The sequence below is a fragment of the Macrobrachium rosenbergii genome, chromosome 6 (assembly GCF_040412425.1).
Source record: "Macrobrachium rosenbergii isolate ZJJX-2024 chromosome 6, ASM4041242v1, whole genome shotgun sequence".
NCBI classification, from domain to species: domain Eukaryota; kingdom Metazoa; phylum Arthropoda; class Malacostraca; order Decapoda; family Palaemonidae; genus Macrobrachium; species Macrobrachium rosenbergii.
The window spans coordinates 43,323,497-43,340,579 of record NC_089746.1 but is presented as its reverse complement, the minus strand read 5'-3'; the positions used below and the strand labels follow the sequence as shown (position 1 = coordinate 43,340,579).

The following is a 17,083-nucleotide window of genomic DNA, read 5'->3' as shown; positions in this document are numbered from 1 at the left end:
GACGTATTCGAGGATCTAAAGCTGAGGTTGGTCAGCAAGACTGAAGAAAGGATAAAGGAATGGAAGCCAAGTAGGCTGCTTGCAAATGGGTACAGATAGAGGCCAAAGGAACGCTGCAAACACCCATTAATACCGCCTACAGTGAATCACGGCGAGGTACACTGACGGCATTAAACCTCTTAGATGAAACATCACAAACTTGCAAGTCACATTTCTTTAGCTTCGTGACTAAACCATTTATGCTCATAACATTTCGGGGCAAGTGCCTTTCTCCAACCTTGGCTACCTGCATGATTTAAAGTATCATAGTAGTCCCAGAAATAATGTGGCTGATCACTTTAAGTCAATTTAGAAATCTTCATCACTTTTCTGATTTAGCAGCAAAATTAGGTTTCAACAGTATATTTTTTTTTTCTTTTCCCACGATTCATACAGTATGCTTTATTGACGGCCTTTAAACCCATTTCTGGTGAGGAAGCACTTTTTAAATGACAATTCTTTTAGTGAATTAATGGTTTCAAAGTTAGGTGAAAATAAAAGTTCCAAAGATAATAGCATACCAATTTCCATAAGGTTGCTGGCAGTAAGTACTGTAATCTATTTGAACCAAGAAGAAACCTAATTAAACTTGCATAAAGCCTACCGAGACCCCAAAAACATTGTGACTTTGTGGTAAAACTTCCAAAACAAATACCAAACCTAACAACAGTGTAAACTGACTCGAGTTCAAAACTGTTATATGTGACAAATGGATTTACTCCAAGTTGCAGGACATTTTGTTACTTCAACTAAACCCAGACAATGACTCAATAGTTTTAAAACAAAGCCGTTGTAAGAAATCATTTTAATTAAAAGGGTCTTTGTTTACTGTTACAGTTACAGTATTAAACCTACAAATTTCATTCATGCTTTCCAATACCAATAGTCATACACAAATTACTCTTCAATAACTGTAAATTATTCTTTGACTCTGAAATTACTACAAATAATGTTTGTAACATTTCTGACCATACAAAACAATTGACTGCTCAGTTGCCCAAGTCATATTCCTCTACATTAATCATGCCACAACCCAGATAATTTGTAGATCTCTATGTATACAAATCCCAATTAAGGGTCAATTAACCATTAACATTCTCGATTTTGTGAAAAAAAAAACCAACAATATAAATTGTCAGCACTTATTTGAAAAAGTTTAAACTCCTGGTTTTCATTATTCTGTAATACGTGCATTACAAACAGGTGCCCAAATCTGCAAATATGCTTACAAGGAAGAGCTTCAATCTGGAAAACTAAACCGTGTACATGATAGGTTTCTTAGAATATAATGCAATAATACAGCCATTAATGCTCAACAAGCTTATAAATGTAAAGACAAAAAACTTGTAGTCTCAATATTCCAAGAGCTTTATTGACTTGATGTAGCAAGACAGTTCAGTTTAAAACAAATTTCAAAACTATTACCTACGATTTCCCTCTTTAATTACATATGTTCATCAAAACTATCACTGACATGACTAGTAAAGAACCTAAATTTCAGAACTAATTATTTCTTGGGCTAAATGTTGATTCTATTAATATTTCTACTTATATTTTTAAATCACATTAGTAAATATTTAGAGAAATTATGCATTCACTTGTTCCACTTGTTCATTCTATACATGCTGTTATTTCTAAAGCCAACAAAAATTGGGACCTTAAAGAACTATTGTTCTCAGACACCTTACACTCTTAGGTAACAACCGACGAAGTGTTTTCTCATAAAAATAAACTGTAACTAAATTTTTCAGACAAAATTGTCATAATAACAATTATTAAGTTTTACTGCGCAGAAACCAACAGCCTCCCTTAGCAAAAAATTTTTTGAAGGACATTGTAATTATCTGAAGATCAAATTTAGTTTATTGTGAAACACTGCATAAAAAATCTGCTCACATTGGACTCGCTGGCTCTATGAATCCATTACTGTCTCCAATCAGGGCGGGTCACCACCCTGTATTACTACCATCATAACAATGATAACTGTGGAAGGACTACATCCTGTCATCTAGCTAAATAACACATAAGTAAAGTAAAACCCAAGATTTCATCTTCATAAAATTAAGGTAATACATGAGGGCACCCTGTTTCACAAAGTGAATACATCTGGGATAATTTTACAACCAGTAATATATACAATTCTGGGATCTCCAGATGACAGCAATGTAAAAAGGTACTGTACTGAAAAAACCTACAGACCTTTAGAACATAAAATAACTTAAACTTACAATATTTAATTTCTTTTATTATATTTGACAACACATTAATACAGATAGCTTTGAAATACTGTGACAAAATATGTAACATAATCATTCATTAAATGCACATCTGGAAGATTCCAAGTGGAATAACAAATACCAGAATACAGTACACTATATAACAATCTGAAAATACAAAAATAAAATGAGTATTCCAAATAAATTAAATAGCACTTCTATAACATCATCATCTCTGAAGGCACCATTAAACAGAGCTGTACATTATAAAACCTATGAACTTCAACATTACTTATTCTTTGATAAAGTTCTCTGTTTTTCAGCATATTCGATGATCTTCTCATCTGTTGCGAGTCCTTTTCTCTTTCTCACGGAATTGATATAATTTTTGGCAATGTTTTCACTGTCAGATTTTTCTCCCCAATGTGCTAATTCTTCCGTAGTTTGAGGCTCCCAAGCTGGGTCAACATCCAGTACTTCCCAATGTGAGAAAACAAGTTGAGGAATGGCTTCACCTGATGTCTGTAAAAACATGACATTCACAATGAAATATGCTGTACTGTAAAACAATCAAATTTTAAAAAGGAAGTAAAATATTTTTAAAAATTATCTCAGTATATACAATATAAGCTGAAAGAAATGACCTTCTTTGTAAAAAAATGATAAATTTCATAAAATCTTGTTTCAGAAACAGAGGGCTGTAGGTTACTTACAGATTTCCGAAGTTCATTAGCAAAGTTCATGCTTTCAATAACAGGAAGGTAGGCAGTTACATTCCATGACGTTGATCCTTCCGTTATGTCCCCACTAACAATTCTTCCTTGTCTTTTTCCAATGACATTGTACATCTTTCCAACTACCTCTGATGTCACACTAATCACACATGAATACATCGCACACATTAACCTCTGGCACTGCTTCTCAAAGGCCTTCCTTAATGTGTCTTTAGAAAGAGAAATTATCTGTCCAGCTGAAATACCGAATTGCTTGGTGTCACACTCCTTTTGAGGCAAACTCCAATCTTCTATTATGAAACAAACGCCCATCATAGGCTCTTCACATAGAGGCCCAGCAGCTGTCGCTAACTGAAACCCAGTGACAAAGTTTGTATCATAAGCAGCTAATGGGGAATCAATGGCTGTTGCCTTGTCCCAAATTGATGGCCTTTTATATGCTCCGATGCGGTTCAACAGGACATTAGGTCCGCAACCGTCTGGACCAAAACTCCAAATTTCATTTACAGCATTTTCCCACTCAGAACCTGCCTCTTTAAAAGCTTTGTCAAGCTGAAATCTTAATTCACTCATTGCCTTTAAAGTGACATTACTCAAGTTCTCTTGTGCTTTCTGGGTTGATTCAAGATCAGGTTTTCCCTCCATCCCATTACTTTCAGCTACAGTTTCAATGTTCTCACCAGCTACAACAGAGCCAGCTTTATTAGTAATTAAATGCAGGAGGTCTTTATATTGATCTAAAAGTTTTGTAACAGATTCCGGCAATGGTGCAGCTCTGCAAAGAAGCCTCCCAACGCTACCGTTTATCTCCACTCTTCCCAGTGGATCTTCATCTTCTACCTGAAATATTTCGAGGGAACATGGGGGTATGCAAAGACAACACCTTAAACTACAAACTAATGTTCAGCCAGAACTAGACAACCAGAGTATTAGATGAAAGGCAAAAAAATTTTTTTTACATTTTTCAACTTGATAATGTGCTAGTTGAAAACCTGACATCAATAGAACCTCCATAGGGTAATGAGATTAAACACTGGTACCTGTAATGAATGAGTCATGAAACAAGAAGCAGCTTACCTTTGTATTGACATTTTCCCCTTCAATAGCCTCATTCAGTCTATCCACTTTTGGTTTTTCTATAATAGTTTCTCTGAAAGGTACAATGGGATCTGATACTTGAACTGGAACACCAGCATATCGCTCCTGAAGATCATCTATGCATCGCTGCAGATGTACTTCGCCTGCTGTCACAATGACATATTCACCACTTCTTTGTAACGACACCTAAGACAAAGTAAAAAGGAACTGATAAGTGAAAGGAACTTCAAAACATTACATATACCTAATATAATTTTCTTTTATCTCATTCTAATTGCATGAATGAACTCATTCTTATAATGAAATGCACAAATCTAAAAAGACACTGTTCATTTAATAGGTACAATTCTTTCAGCCACTATTCCTGGTAATAATATTAATATCAATCGGACACAGTTTATTCTGAAGCACAATTGGTCCTAATGAGCCCAAAGCTCAACTTGTTGAGCAGCTCACTGTCTGGAATTTCACTGGCAGGTTTCATAGTGTTAATTATTCATCATAATAATTATAGTTCTGAATTCAATCAATTTCAATAGAAATTTTTATCACAACAGCTAACACTAAATAAGGCTGTTGGTCAAGAAGTTCCTACACACCTGTACACAAGGATCAGCTTGATTGAGGAGCTTTAAACCAGCACGCAGTTTTGGGAGGTCCTTGACATTTGCTAGAACTGCAACCCTTAGAATTGGAGTTGCATTCTGAGTCAGTTCTGTGAAAGCTGGCATTACAGGGGTAGAGGAGATGGTAGCGCTCTTTATGATCTGGTCTTCTAAACCAGTAATGCCAATAACTGTCCCTGCAGTTGCACACTCTAGAGGTTCTAGTTCACGTCCCAGAAGTAGATAAATACCTTTCACCTGCAAAAGCAATTACATATCGATATACTGTAAACCTCCCATTTACTGAAAATATATGTGATTTCTAAAAACATGTAATAATTCAAATAGAAACCTGTCTTCACTATACATACAGTATGTAGATACTAGAATGGCTTTTGAATGAATCTGATATAAACTGAGAAAAGGCTTAGAACGCTCTAGCTCATTTTAGCAACATAAAAACATTCCGAACAAATACATATCAAAAGTTGCTTGGTACCTGATAATTCAGAGTTCCACCAAAGTCATACTCAGAATGATAGAATTCAGTAAAAGCTGAAGAGTAATGTTTTGATCTTAGTTACTGCTACAACATTTATACATTATACACCACATAACTAATTGAAAACATTAAATTCATATTGAATTCTTAATGATATACTGTACATAGTACAGTACAGTACTCAAACTTTAGGAATCCTGACAATGATAACTTCCACTGTATAGCTAATCTAAACTCCATTTGATGAATCAGTATCCTAAAATTCAGAAGTAGCTCAGAAGTGTTTCTATGGCTAAAAAAGCTTTAATCTATTTATCAAAAAACTTTCAAAATTTATCTCTAAGCTTGAAAATAGGCAATTAGAGAATAAATAGTTGGACTAAGCACTTTACAATTGCACTCGTGGGTTTAATACCTGGCCAATGTGAACATGAATGTTATCCTTCAACTGCTCTTCAGTAAGTTCTCCATTGTCAAGCATGTTGATTATCTTACTGGGATCATGCTTGGGGCCTAATACATATACCTGGAAGAAGAATAAATCATCCTTACTAGTTATTACAACCAATTTCTGACAACAAACCTCTTAACTTGGATATTTTTTTTCATTACTCTTTCACAAAATGAAGACTGTTTACTTCTAGACTTCTGCATAACCATATCCAGTAAACAATAGGTATTTACATAAATAAATAAGTTAACATATCCTGACAGCACCTACATAATTCTTGTAAACCTTAAACATGTGGATAAACGATCATTATTACACCAATTATTATCCATTTATTCTAATGCCCTTGCAAAAAGCTTCCAGGATGAGGGTTTTACTTAATGTCTTAAAATGAAGAGACAAAGGTGGATACGATCCTCAAACCATGGTAGCCCAGTCACAGGTGGAAGCAACCCCATTTCTAAAGAAAGCTACATTATTTTGACTCTCAAGTTTGTGAATTCCAACAACATAAGTTTTTATGTGTACCACAAGGCCAAGAAATAGGAGGAAGCACAAAGTCTAAAAGCTCTTTAGACTGTTGTTCAAAATCAGACAATTAGAACAAACAAATACAGTGGCACTCTTGTGAAGGGGTTGACGAGACATTAAGCCTACGCTGCAAAATCCTCTAAAATATAGGTAAAATACTGTCAATTTCTATAGTTTCAATTGCCCTTTACACATTTACTGACAGCATCTTCAAGCTCAAAATTAATATCACTACAAACCCATGCATGTTCCAACATGACCTAACATTCCCAAAATCACAACACAAGGTGAGATTACCCACTTTTATGAAAGTCATTTCCATAATTAATAAGCTTTGGAATTAAGAAATATTAAGTTTCAAGTTTCTCAAAGACATTATTAATATCCCAGATGCACTAACTCTCAAATTAATGGCCATAATGAATGATACAAGGATCCATGAGTGATTGTAAGACTGTACCTTATACAACTTCAGAGCTTAAAAAAACAAAACAAATTTATTAAACTTACATACTGTAATCATATACACACCTTTTAGCAAGTTATATGCTTCCACTGTATTAAATCCCTTTCACGTGTTAACTCATATCTAGTCATCAATCACAATAAATGGACATAATTAAACAAGTGCTGAAAACCAGTATGCTATTTTCTCATTACTCTGATGATGCTGAGAGTAACAAACACAGTATTGGAATAGGAAGAGGAAGGAACACTGAAATGTTTAACTGAAAGGTGCTGATATTAGGAAAGTTACCTTTTGACCTGGTTTCAGAGCACCACTATAAACTCGGGCAAAGGCCACAAACACCTCCTCTTCTAGGAGTTTCTGTTTCTCCTCTCTCTCTCTCTCTTTGTCAGCTAATTTTTCTTGCTGTTGTCTCATGATACTCTGCCATCTCCTCTGAAGACAATTCTTTTCCTTTGGAATCTGAAGGAAAAAATTGATATTTACACAGAAAAAGGCAAAAGACAAATTAAACACTACAGGCAAGGAATATTACTAGCAATTTTGGCCCAATGATATACTGGTACTATGTGAAAAAATATTGCTCCTGATTGTAAATTAGTCTATTTCTACAGGAAGAAGTGTATAAGTTTGGAAATTAGTAACAACAGAACTACACTTTTTCCAAACATGGTAAAATGCCCCTAAAATACATAATCTTTAGCATAATGCCATCCATGAAATTGAAGCTCCTATTATCTTCTGTTACTTCTTTCAAATGAACACCATATTCTTTGGAAGCTTGAATTTCAAGTCAATGGCCCTTGTGGGCTTGTTCCATATGAATAGGGTTCATAATCTGAATAATAACATACTTTTTTTCATCATCTTCCAAAAAATTGGGAGGTGAAGCATACAGTTTCTCCTAGATGAGAAATCCTTTAGCTTCTAGCTACTACTTCCACTGTTTCAACCACTGGCACAGCATATAATCAAAATGACTTGCCACTACCATCAGAATTTCCCGTTGCTGCCTCTTTCATGCGACGAGCTTCTTCCCTGCGCTTAGCCATCTCCTCCTCTGAAATCGAACTCTTTACATTCTGGACGTGGAACCCTTTATTCCCTTCAGACTTTTCATCTTGGAAGTGTTTCCTTGGAACACAAAATATCTGAAACAAAATAGTTTCAAAATGCAGATTAATGCAGATTCCAAAAAATTATGCAATTAATATATAAAAAGAATTTATATACAGTATTAAACAGATTCCAGGTATAAAATACTGTACTGTACAATTTAATTTCTGAAATATTTCAGAAAATCATTTAGAACACACAAAGCCATGATAAAATCTACAGGACATACAGGGAAAAGAGAGCAACATGAAATACAATATACAAAGTCAAAATATATATTTACTACAGAGGCAACAAAATGATAGGAAGTTCAGCCAGTACTGAAGCTGTAACAATAACCACAGTAAAATACATATTTTGTTACAATATTGGAAGTAGCTACATTAATTATAACATAAACCTCTAAAATATTAATGAAAAGGTAATAGAATAATACCAAAAACCAACATCAAACAACAATCATAAGAAGTGACAAGATTCTTATTTCTTCAAGTCTAATTGAAAAGTGAAGGTATGCTAAGTGTAACAGGGGTTAACCAACAGTCTCCTCCATCAGCAACATGGTAACCACACCCAAAAAAAAACCACACTTGGCATTAAGAGCTTGTTTAATCAGCTTACAACAGGTTAAACAGGTATTTGCAAAGTAATAGCATGTGCCTGATAGGAACATACTTTTGACATGTTGTAAGTTACTGCAAATGAATGAAATCCATATACTCATACTGCCTATCTCCATTCAAGCATAAATATTTGATGCCTGATCAATCTAAGCAAAGCACAAAGTTTCCATGATGAGGAATAATCTATCTACAGTGATCATTAAACAAATTATTTTTTGATGTTGCAATGAAGCTTACAAGAAGCAAGAAAAGGAGAAGCCTTACAACAGATTACAGCATCCATTCCATAAGGAACTTTGGTGGGTAACTGCAAAAAGTGCTGGATACTCAACAACAATCACCATATAAAAACATCAAGGCAGAAAATATCTTTTTCCAACTGACATGATCATCATTATCATTCAACAGATGAACCATATTCGTATGGAACAAACCCACAGGGTCAAATGACTTGAAATTCAAACTTCCAAAGAATATGGTGTTCATTTGAAAGGAGTAACAGGAGGTACTGCAATGGGAAATACAGAAAGAAGAGATCAGTTATTAAAAAAGAAAAGATAAATGAACTTATAAATAAACAGAAAAAACTTAAGTAAATTATTAAAATAAAAGGAGATATTATTGAAATAAAAAAAAATCTTTACCTTTGACACATAAACAATAAGAGGAGCATTTTCATCACTGGAACATTTCACAAATGCATTTTGAAGTTCCTGGCTCTTCTCCGGAAGCGAATCAAATCTCTGAGTGGCTGAACACATCAATTTCATAGCCCTTTCCTTACTGATGCTGGCTGCACTTGGCAAATGTTCCACTACCATTTCTGTAACATGGAAAAAAATTCATCACAGGAAAATTCTGAAATGAATTTACATAAAAACAATAAAGAAATTTACATTCTAATTTTTTCATATCTCAAAAATATTGGTATGGCTGACATAAAATTTTTAAATCCTACACCCTATATTTATTTTCAAAATACCTAGCATACAAGCATCATTGAAAACTATACTAATATTCATACAAGACAGCAAATCACATCAAAACCATAATTCACTATACGGTGACAAACCTGCCAGCATGCACAATGATTCCACTTGAAATATTATCAAGTTTTCCAATACCAGTGACTGCAACTACATGAACAGCAATAGAAAAATTTAACACAAATTTGCAGCATACATTATAACATTAGCATAATTAAAAACAGACTTACTTAAGACATTATAATGTTAGCATACTTAAAAACAGACTTACCTAAGACAGCTGGAGCTAATGGAAGCCACTTGTTACACAGCATGTTCAATTTTGCTCGAATATCTGTAGACTTTAGCACATGAACTGGCAATTTGACTCCTAAACATCCAGCAAGTTTTTCTAATTCAATGTTATCCTGAAGGTAAAGTAAAATACCATAAGCCAACACAGTAAAAATTAAATCCATTACAAAAAGTTTATTCCACAAACTGATAACTGCCTTTATATATTACTGATTTTGATAAAGAGGATCATATACACCATTCCACAAGCTACTGTATTTGGAAGGCTTCAACAATTTTAGCTTTTTATAAGCCCGGAATTACTTTTTTCAAATGGTAAGAAAGAGAATCAGAGATTTGGAGATCCAGGTAAAAGGAAACTTGAAATTAATATAAAGTCGACCGCAGCCCATTTGCAGTCCCGGATTCGCAGCTTTACCTATTTGCAGATTTTTCTGTGGAACATACATACACATTATTCGCAGAAAATTCGCCTATTCATGGTATTTTTCATAGAGAAATATTCACAAATTACTGTATTTTCATATCATTTTCCTAACTAAATGCACTTTTTGTGATTATTAAAATATTCAGGTTTAAGCATTTTTGGAGGGTTTCCGGTGTTTTGAACTATCAAAATAGGCAATTATAAGCATTTTTAGAGGGGGTTTTAAGTATTCACGGATTTTAGCTATTCATGGGGGTAGTGGTATGTATCAACCGTGAATACTGGGGTTTGACTGTAGTGTGAATATAACTAATGAGAGATCACTACCTCACTACTTAAAGGTCCATGCACAACAACAAGACAAGTTGAAACTCCATTACAGGGCTTTCTTTGGTAAAGCATGAAATCCTTGCAGTACCAAAATAGACTTAAAAAATATGATTAAAATTAAATACAAGACTCCTAGTTGCTAAATAGAACAACGGTAATGCCACAGTTCAGTTGGATTGATTTCCTGCCATACATGGGAAATGTTATCAGTATCCAAAACAATAGTCCATTAAAAAATAAAAACAATGTATATCTTGTCAAGAGGAGACAATGCAAAACCATACCACATACCTTTTTGCTCATAACAGTATCATAAACTTTGTAAAGATTTTCCAAGATAAGGGACACAAACAAGGGATTTTTCCGTTTATCTCGAGCACCCCTCATTATTTTCTTCTCACCCCCCTTGGAAGAGATGTAATAATCGCCCCATAACGTTTTATTCAACACAGTTCTGTTCATCCCCAATTTATTTGCAAACTGTTCAGCAAAATGGGCAATACTGCAAAGATATAAAGAAAAAGAATGAGTTCTAGAAAAGTATGGTAATATCTCAACAGTGCATGTACAAGGAAACCAAAACTGCAAGATATGATGAAAAAACTGCACTGCACCTGCTACTTGCAAATTATTATAAGTAATATACAAAAAACAATATTTTGTTTCACTGAACAATAACTATAGTAACTAACTTTATTTCCTGGAATTTGTCATAATAATAACAACAACCTGAACAAGATTATCACATGCAGTCTTGGCTCCAACCTAGTATCCTAAACATTTGCTACCAATAATCAGGATTTTTATATTACTGTGCAATTGAAAACTTTACCCACTATCAAACAACGTACATTCTTAATACTGAATTTCGTCCAACCAAATTGTAACTGCAAAAGATTGTTATGAACAATGCCATACTTTACCTAAAACCCCAGCCATCATACGCACTGGCAAATATGACATTGCCTTGCTCAGGAGTGAAATAAAGGTCAGAGTCATCAACTTGATCAATTCCCCAATCCGAAAAAATCTGTTTGGCTTCTGGTGCTGTTTCCGACTCTGAGATTTTCCTTTCTGAGAGTCTTCTTTCCCGTTCCGCTTGTTGACGCCTTTCTACCCCCTCTGCAGTCTTTCCTAAAACTGTCGTATTGAACAATTCCCCCATGTAAGCGTTCACCTGAAAAATACAAAATCTTTCAAGTTGGATATGCCTTCACTAATAATGTTAAAAGCCAAGCCTATGCTAAATATCACTTTCCTCTAGCACACTTAGGTGCTTATGTATTTCTACTTGTCTAATATCTTAAATCAAGTGAATAAAGCCAGAATTGTATAATGCCAGTTCATGTACAATTACTGTTCACAGTTATTACCTTCAACAGTTTCTTTATCAATGTTACTGAACTCATACACAGATTCTCGTTTCTAGAAGACAACCTCTTAACCGGGGTAACTCAATCAGAAAAAATCATGCATAACTTTCAATGTCTCTACCATACTGCTTGATCCTTACATCAACTAGTTAGGCTTCATTTTGAATCTTTATGTAATGTAACATGTTTTTATGCTTTCAAAATGCAGAATAGCAGAATAAAGTTCATTAAATGAACACAGTACAAACCTGTTCTAAAACTTGAGCGATGTGATAATAGCAGTCAATGGGACTTAGTTTTGTCTCTAAGATCAATCTGTCAATCTTGTTGAGGACAAGCACTGGCTGTATATTCTCCACCCAAGCCTGCTGTAAGACAACCTGGAAAGAAAGAGCAAGTAAAATATCATCATGTGAATAAGAACTTAAATTTTCCACTTATAGAACATCAGATGAGCAAAATAATTTTTAAAATATCAATGAATCTTTATATAAAAATCTTGGCCCTATTAAACTCCATTGGTCAATTGAAAATTGCCAGAACTTGAAAATCTCTAACATAGCTGATTTTAACAATCATGAAAGCACTTAATCCTACTAATATTTCTATCTATACATGGAAGACCATTCAAAAGTGATGCATGCTACCTATGAGGAACTTGTGAACATTTGACTGAAGGTGACCCAGTAAGAGAGCTTGGAAATCTCACTGACAACTGGATATCACAGGACAGAGTCTCATGTTTGGAGAGATGTATCCCCTGCTACTGTTCCTGCCATTGTTGATGACAAAGAAATCTGAGTCTCTGACCTATTGCATATTGTTCATGACAAAGAAATCTGAGTCTCTGACCTATTGCATAAAGTTTTTCTTGGCTTTATAAGGAACTGCATCAATCTATGCAGCATAGGAGAGTCCATGCAGTACTTCAATATCAACTTGCCACAGTGGTCTAAAAAAAAATATCCCATACTAGAATTGCACCCACTTTGCTCTTGTCCATCTACCTTTCAAAATTAATGAGCCATTGATACACAGTACTGTAAATAAATACATGGCTTATTAATGAAGATGGCTATTCTACAGGTCTGACTGATGTTCTTTGTACAGCGTCCTGGCACTTCAGCCTGAACTCAGCAAAGGCAATAGTCCTGTAATTATGTCAGTCAGGACTGCCAGTCAGTGTCTAAATTGGCTAATTTTGTAAACTGAAGTCACCACATTTTTTTAGTGCTACTGCTAAATATCCAGCTCTCTTTACTCATATTACACCTGTGACTTCATTGCTGACAAATCTATTACTTGACTATCACATTTAGTTATGTCAAATTTTGCTCAATTAATGATTGCCTATGAAATTAGGGCACATGTAAAATAAGAAGGGTTCCTTTAGTAGAACCAAGTCTAGGTTTCATTTTGGAAATGAGTTTATAAGAAAAAAAAAAAAAAATATCATCATTCAAATAAGCTACATTCAAATAAGATATCACCTCAAGCTGCCTCACCTTTGTTTGAGCGCAAACACCTTCTATCACATCAACGACAATTATTGTTCCATCACAGAGACGAACAGCTGTAGACACCTCACTAGAGAAGTCTACATGACCAGGGGAATCGATAAGGTTAATCAAGTATTTTTCATCACCTTTACTATACGCAAGTGACACACACGAACTCTTCATTGTAATGCCACGCTCTGCTTCATCTTTTCGGCTGGAAAATAAGATATTACCTTATAATTTTTCATTGAACTGCTAGTGGCATAATGCTATGGTTATCAGTTATTTTTAAAGATAATTTTACCTAACCAACGAGGCACAACTCTTAACTCTCAGTCTCACAGGACTGGCACAATGGACTTGTTCTTATAAAAGGAAATTTGATTAATGGTATCTTTGCACATAAACTGCAATTTCCTCATATATACTTGACAAATGGAAAAAAAGAAAATGAAGACTTTAGCTCAAAAGGGTCTAAGAATTATTAAGCACTTTAATTGCAATACAAAGCTACAAGCATAAAAATTATTAACACAAACTGAATTATATTTCAATTTATGAGTTGAAAAATAACTTTCAAGCAATATTTTAAGCAATACATTATTGTAATCTGCTACAGAACCTATTTACAGAACACAACTATATAAGAGGCCTGGAACAGTTAAACATGCATAACCCAGATTCTTGGTACAAACTGATAATCACACACCATGAGGAATAAACTTAAGATACAAGGTAGCTGGAAAGTTATAATATTTTTTAGTTGAGAAAAATCTAGAAAAAAAGTAGATATATAAAATTCTTTAATGAACTGGAAAATATAGCCTAAATACATACTTCATGAACACAAAATAAAAACTAGCCTATTGTAAAAATAATATAAAGCAATGTGCCTCGGCTACTCTAATTTGATTTCTTAGGAAAGTTTGTTGTTATGTATTTATTCTTAACTATAATACAGAGACCATATTATAATTACGAATACTTTAATACTCACGTCATACAGTACTACAACACTAACTTACCTGTCCATATATCTGATGCGTCCTGCTAAGCGTTGACTTATGAGACCATTTGACGCTACAAGATTATCAGCAAGGGAAGTCTTTCCATGATCAACATGTGCCATGATGCACAAATTCCGAATATTGTGAGGATTTTCCATCAATGCATAAGCATTACTTCTCTGATCTTGCTGCCCCGCAACCATTTTGTCTGGAACAAAAGACTGACACATTAACACTAACGGGAGTATTTCACTACTCAAAGAAATATCACCTCAAAATTATACGTAGCCTTTGTTGACAGACATTGGGCGAGTCGGTTTCCAAAGGACCATATTTCATACAAGTGACAGGCTTTGAAGAATCTATGTAAGTTGTGATTTCATGAATAAGTCGCCTTTTCGGAAATGATGATGAGCTGTAATAAATCGTCCATGTGCCCATCTAACTACAAAATTGGCTAGATTGTAAAATCACGTTGCTACAAATATCTTCCATACGCAGTAAGCCTATTAATAAGTAAAATCATGATTGTAAACAAAATGGTATTTTAGTAAAACTGCAGATTACTACCACAGCCTGAATCACGCCAGTTGCCAACCAGAATATTTACCACACTTTATTTATGTTTTAGTATATTTTAATGTCTATTGTTTATGTTTATGATATTTACCATCCCTAAGTGATGAGTGTAGTTGCCAAATTAGAGGGGCCCAGTAGACTAGTAGTCTGACTGGTATTTCTTGCATTTTTAGCCTACCATTATTTTTATCAAAAAATTATTTTTTTTTGTAACTCTTGTTAGCATCTCAAATGGGTAAAATTTTATAAGTTGCCAATCTAAAATACCACGTAAGCTAGGGGTAGGCCTGTTTACTGGTTACAATTTTGTCGTATTAGCTATGGTCGGGGGGGGCGGCATTGTCTTACCTTATAAGTCCTAATTAGATGATGAGCTCTTTTAAAAAATATAGGTTACAATTTCATATTGTGTATTGGCAATTTATAAAATAATACCCTCAAATGTTTCTGGTCACCCACAGAAAACTGAAAATGATTAGGTCCTAACACAAATTACTCATTTCTTTGTCTTCAGCTTTCCCCCATAGGCTACCTAGGCTACCCAAACAATAGGCTATATTTTTCCAGCAAAGACTATACACAAAATTCTTCAAAACACACGAAAACCTGAGAATCCACAATACACAGGAATACATAGGCTATTAACCTAACCTGACAAAAGGGGATGAAGAGGACCTAACCTAACACAGCCTGGGGTCCTGGGCCCAGACCTTACCTATGGTGCTGGGTCCTAATTTAACCTGACGAGAGGGGCTTTTAATACGACAATGGGTAAGAAAAATGACCTTGGGGTAGCCTAATTACCCACTGATAATATCCTACCTTGGGGTACCATGTGGTGCAATATTAGCCTAGGTTAGTCCATGTCTCAATCGCCATAATTTACCGATTTCGTAATTTATAACAATGTTAACATGGGTAAATCAATAAACTGTAGTAAAAGCAACCATACCTTTTTCACATACAGTGTCCAGCCGTTATTATAAATAAAATATTGGGGCACAACAACTTTCCAAAGCGTAGTATGGTTAGTTTGCCTTGTTGCGGAGCAGGCAGTAGTACGAGTAGTAGTAGTAGTATACGGACCGTGCCTTGTAAACGGCTCCCTTGCTCGCTCTATTTCTCCCCTGCTTGTGTTTGTTAAGTTTTTTTGTCTCCGTAATACCATGTAATTTTATAAATTCCTTTCTGTACTCAGTTTCTTCTTTCGATAGGAGTTCTGTCTGAGCATGTGGAGGACATACCTTTGTAACGGCACGTCTATATTTGTATACTTGCTTTGCAATCATACAATATGCCAGCAGTAGCAGCAGGTACAGTAAAGACGAACATAAAATATGTAACAATATTACGATCATGTCTGACACTACATCTCTTTTTTCTTATTTGTATCATAAAAACAGATACGTGACCATTTCATTTGTATCTTGCTGTATAGTATTGTGAAGCACGTGCGTATTCCACTTCTCACTTTCCAGTATATTTGGCAGAGGTTTGACATACACATATACCCTTCAGTATGTTTAGCTGCAATGCATTTACCCTAATTTGAAACCAAAGCGCTAGTAAGGAAACGCTATAATAAATTTCTTTGCTAATCAAATGTTGTGAATCATTACGCTCATTATCTAGTTCACACTTTTGTAATAATTAGTGATTAGTGTTACGTTGATTCACTATTATTATTATTATATTATATCTGACGCCATTCTAAAACGCTATTTTCAAACAGCAATTTAAATCGAAGGCAACTATACCACACAAGAATTGGATTCCCCTGGCTTAATATAGACCAAGTGTAAATGAATGACTCTTCCGGAAAAAATAAAACCAACAGCTAACAATCAATGTTTTATGTTACAAAGTAGTGCACATAGCAAATCTGATTTCAGTGAGCCTAGTTTGCCATGCCACATCTTGAACTTTCATATCTTCCAATACAAGCATAAAATAACCTGTTTCCTTTTCACTCAGTCTTTAAGAATCTTCTAGAACAAGCGCAAATCAACCATGTAGATTCTTATGCTCTTTGGTGTTTAGGCCTAGTTTCAAACTTAGTCTTACAACATTCCTGCCAGACATAGGCTATTACTTCGTATTTCATGTCATTTAACACAAATGATGTCTAGGCTATGGGCATGTGTAGAGACCATAATGAAAGGTTCCCATATCCTCCACCCTTAACCCCCTGTATTCCACTCCCT

At 34.6% G+C, this 17,083-nt stretch overlaps 1 protein-coding gene across 1 annotated transcript; it reads right to left on the bottom strand.

The window, feature by feature from the left end:
- Positions 1-829: 829 nt before the first annotated feature.
- LOC136839494 (elongation factor-like GTPase 1) lies at positions 830-15,968 on the bottom strand. Its single transcript, XM_067105631.1, is given in 16 exon segments — positions 830-2,777; positions 2,969-3,829; positions 4,067-4,273; positions 4,687-4,950; positions 5,610-5,720; positions 6,934-7,065; positions 7,067-7,107; positions 7,637-7,796; positions 9,029-9,207; positions 9,642-9,777; positions 10,713-10,923; positions 11,345-11,598; positions 12,043-12,174; positions 13,300-13,507; positions 14,319-14,508; positions 15,832-15,968. Coding segments are annotated over 15 exon segments (3,315 nt in total). The 5' UTR covers positions 14,504-14,508; positions 15,832-15,968; the 3' UTR covers positions 830-2,543.
- Positions 15,969-17,083: the final 1,115 nt, after the last annotated feature.